The 3,836-nt window shown below is 38.2% G+C and overlaps 1 protein-coding gene across 1 annotated transcript in view; it reads right to left on the reverse strand.

The window, feature by feature from the left end:
• LDAH (lipid droplet associated hydrolase) overlaps positions 1 to 1,989 on the reverse strand; it is a 78,464-nt gene extending 76,475 nt beyond the window's left edge. Inside the window, exon 1 of the mRNA XM_015820986.1 lies at positions 1,842 to 1,989. Within this exon, the coding sequence (XP_015676472.1) occupies positions 1,842 to 1,989 (148 nt within the window). The remainder of the gene's footprint in view (positions 1 to 1,841) is intronic.
• Between the last annotated feature and the right edge of the window lie 1,847 nt (positions 1,990 to 3,836).

Genomic DNA, 3,836 nt, shown 5'->3' on the forward strand with positions numbered 1-3,836 from the left:
GTGTTAAAGGTAAATAAGAAGTCATCCATTGGGTTAGGCGTGGGCGGCAAGCTGTATAAGAATGACACGCTGGAAATAGCCCAGTGTTCAGAATCTGTCATGCGAATGCTCTGAACCATTGTGCACAAATAAACCTGTCTTCTCCAACCCTTCGTGGTCTTGTCTTCTGATGTAAGTATCGTGGTTTTTTCCACAACAAGATCACTGAACCATTGGAGTGCTTCCCAGCTTTATTTGGGAGAACCCAGAGAAATAAAACCTGGACTTGACTGGGATTCTACTTCGGAACTACAGACCTCATGTTTCTTTCAGAGACATTAGTGAGCATTCTACAGAAATCAGTAATACAGTGGTTGGGAATAAATGAATGTATTTATTTAAAATTCTATTCTTCCTTTCATTTTGGAGCAGAAAGTGGTATGTATGGTGTTTCCTCCTCCTTGTTCTTTCTCAAAACAGCAACCCTGGGATGTCTGTTGGGTTGAGTGAGAAAGACTGGCTCAAAGTCACCCAGTGAAGTTCTATGGCTGAGGATGGACTTGAACCTTGCTCTTCCTATAGTCTTAACTACTCTCCCTCATTCTCTTTGGTCTTTTGCAGTGTCGATGGGGAGAAATGAACATATATGTTGAAGATTTAGAACTCACTTTACTTTCATTTATAGGTCATCCTTTGACTTACTATCACAATTGAGCCTGGAATTAGGTTAATAAATCTTTGTGGATGTAAGTCAAAGCATTGCCTAACCAAATTTAAGTTGCAACCACTTTTTATGACAATTGTTAAGCAAATGCTATGGTCATTAAATGAATAAGGTGGTCATTAAATGAATCTATTTCCCCAATGGGCGGGTTTTGCTGGAAACCAGAAGTAAACACCAGAAACTGGCAAAAACGTCACAAATTGTGGTCATGTGACTATGGGACACTGCAAACGGCCACAAAAGTGAGCCAACTGCCAAGCCTCCAAAATATAATTACATGATGCAAGAGGTTGCAACTGTTGTAACTCCACACACAGGTTCTAAGTTATCTCTGGGAGATCCATTGTAACTTTGAACAGTCATTAAGTGACTGATCATAAGTTGAAGATTTATGTTGTGTGAAGTGTATATTGCAAAATCCTCCTGAAGCAACCTGTTTGTTACCAGAAATACATGTTTTGTGCCTGCTTGGTTCATATCATGATATCCATTTTTATAGCCTTAGTAACCCTTTAGTATGAATAGCTCACTCATCAATACAGAGATGCTTAAACTTGAGAAAACAGGTTTACCTTTTTTAAAATGAGGAAACTAGAAATCTAGGCAATATCTGTCCACCAGAAGCCACAATATTCAAGCACCAAAATCCAAATTTTATTCCAAAACCAGTATCTGATAATAGTCATGAACATTTCCGGCAGGAAGAAAAAGATAAACTTTTAGCCTTGCGAGGCACTGAAAAACTTATTCCAATATTATAATAAATATTTCCACCCTCCAGTCTCATTTCTCTGCTATTTCCCTTTTTAAAAAAGGATGACTTGATTATCACTAGGCTTCTCTTATTCTGCAGAATTGTCACTTAATTTTTTTCCCTCCCATAACTGAACAACTAGGATTTCAATAAAAACAACCATCTCCACCATCTCCCCAAGGGCATAAATCAGAAAATGTCTCTTAGGGAGTTTTTTTCAACTAATATCTCAATCCCTTATTGCCATATCCTCTCTGCCCTTTCAGAAAACAAACCTTTATTCATTTGTTCTATGGAATTATACTCAAGCCTTCCCCTTTCCATTTTCTAGAACCGATTGATCAAGAAAATGTACATATCAAACCATCATCATGTGAAACTTACCAGGGATAACTAAAAATAGAAGTCTGGGTGCACTTTTATCATTCCAGAGATCTTCCCAAGGGCCACACTTTAGAATCTGTGTAAGGGCTCCAGAAATGTAAGTGAACTCTTCATGTATCAAATCTTGTTCTTTAGAATCTGATTTCATGCTTGTTGCTGAAGAGAAAATAAAGAGAGTTTAAAGGTAACTAGTTAGCTATGAATAATCATTCCACACTTGTTTGGCTTTATAAAAAAATGCCAGCAATTTTCTGGCCAAACAAGTTACAGGAGTTTTGTCAACTCCTACATGATGGTTTCAGAAATTCTCATGTAGTGAACAAGTAAGGTTAACAGCAGCTTCCTATGTTATTAAATACTCACAGAAGAGGCACTGAATCTTATCAGAATTACAACTGGTAATTTACAATACCACAAGCACAGAATGTTCACTAAAGCTAATTACATCAAGGGCAATGGTGGGATTCAAATATGTGAACAACTGGTTCTCTGTGTGGATGCCACTTCTGGAAGTCCATTCTGGGCCTGGACAACAAAAAATTAGCTACCGGTTCTGCCAAAGTGGTGTGAACCGGCTGAATCCCACTACTGATCAAGGGCCTGATGTTTGTTGCATGTAGATTGAAAAAAATCAATGAGCAGGGTAGCAATTCAAGGCTTTTATTCCTAGTACATTAGTTTCTTGAAAAGCTGCTTAATGAAAAAAAAAATGAATGTAATGAAAAAAAATCAGACTTATTTTAAACTTTGTCAAGGAAAATAAATTCTCAGATTTAATTTACCAAATTCAAACTCTTCAGTGCCAACTTTTTTTTATTAAAAAAAAATACTTCCATTAATGGGATTAAATCAGTCCTGGAGGGAATCCACTCCATTTGCTCCCTGATGCACTCTGGAGCTAATGGTATTGCTTTAAAGGAGGAGTGCTCCCCCCATCCCTTGAAAATAGGGGGGGGAGGTATTCCTTAAGACTATAGGTAGTCCTTGACTTACAACAGTTCATTTAGTTACAACGGCACTGGAAAAAGTGACTTATGATCAATTTCACAGTTACGACCTTTGCAGCATCTCCATGGTCATATGATTAAAATTCAGATGCTTGGCAACTGGTTCATATTTATGACGGTTGCTGTATCCCAGGGTCATGTGATCACCTTCTGCCACCTTCTGACAAGCAAAGTCAATGGGAAACCAGATTCACTAAACAACCGGGGTTACTAACTTAACAACTGCAGTGATTCACTTAACAACTGTGACAAGAAAGATCGTAAAATGAGGCAAAACTCACTTAACAAATATCTCACTTAACAACAGAAATTTTGGGCTCAATTGTGGTCATAGGTCGAGGACTACCTTTACCAAGAAAGAGGAAGGGGTTAATATTCCTTTTTAGATCTCTGATGTCCTTGACAGTCTTCATCAGTTAATGCCTTTTGCTAATAAAAATCAGAAAATATCATGGCACATTTGACACTGAGTATAGTTTGCTGCATATGCAATAGTGAGCCTTATCTCTGCCACAGGAGAAATCAAACAGGAAATTATTTCCAGCACCATCCTTAGGGAACAAGGTACAAAATTTCTTTTCAGAGAAATTGCATGATGCAACCATGTCGATCCAAAGTGTGGTGTAGTTTATTCTTACATAATATTTGAAACCACATTATTTTACTGTACCCAGGAGAGGTTATGTTCCAAACATCAACATCATAAGACTACTGTTGCTTCTCTGCAAATAATTTTTTAACAGTTGAAAGAACAGTCCAGAATAGCAGTAATGATTTTTCCTCTTTCCTGTTAGAGAACAGGATGGGGGGGGGAGGGAATGTCTTCTGTAGTATAACATATAAAAAACCAAGAGAGGCAATCAGCCTCCCCCCCCCCCCGCGGGACTATGCCCACCTCGTGACCAATAGTTAGGATTAGGCTAATGATCATGGGAACAATAGCCAAAACAAAGCAGCAGCTAGTCTAAAAGTGCAGGGCCGCAGGGTT

The sequence above is a fragment of the Protobothrops mucrosquamatus genome, unplaced genomic scaffold (assembly GCF_001527695.2).
Source record: "Protobothrops mucrosquamatus isolate PMUCROS unplaced genomic scaffold, P.Mucros_1.0 scaffold1230, whole genome shotgun sequence".
Lineage (NCBI taxonomy): Eukaryota > Metazoa > Chordata > Lepidosauria > Squamata > Viperidae > Protobothrops > Protobothrops mucrosquamatus.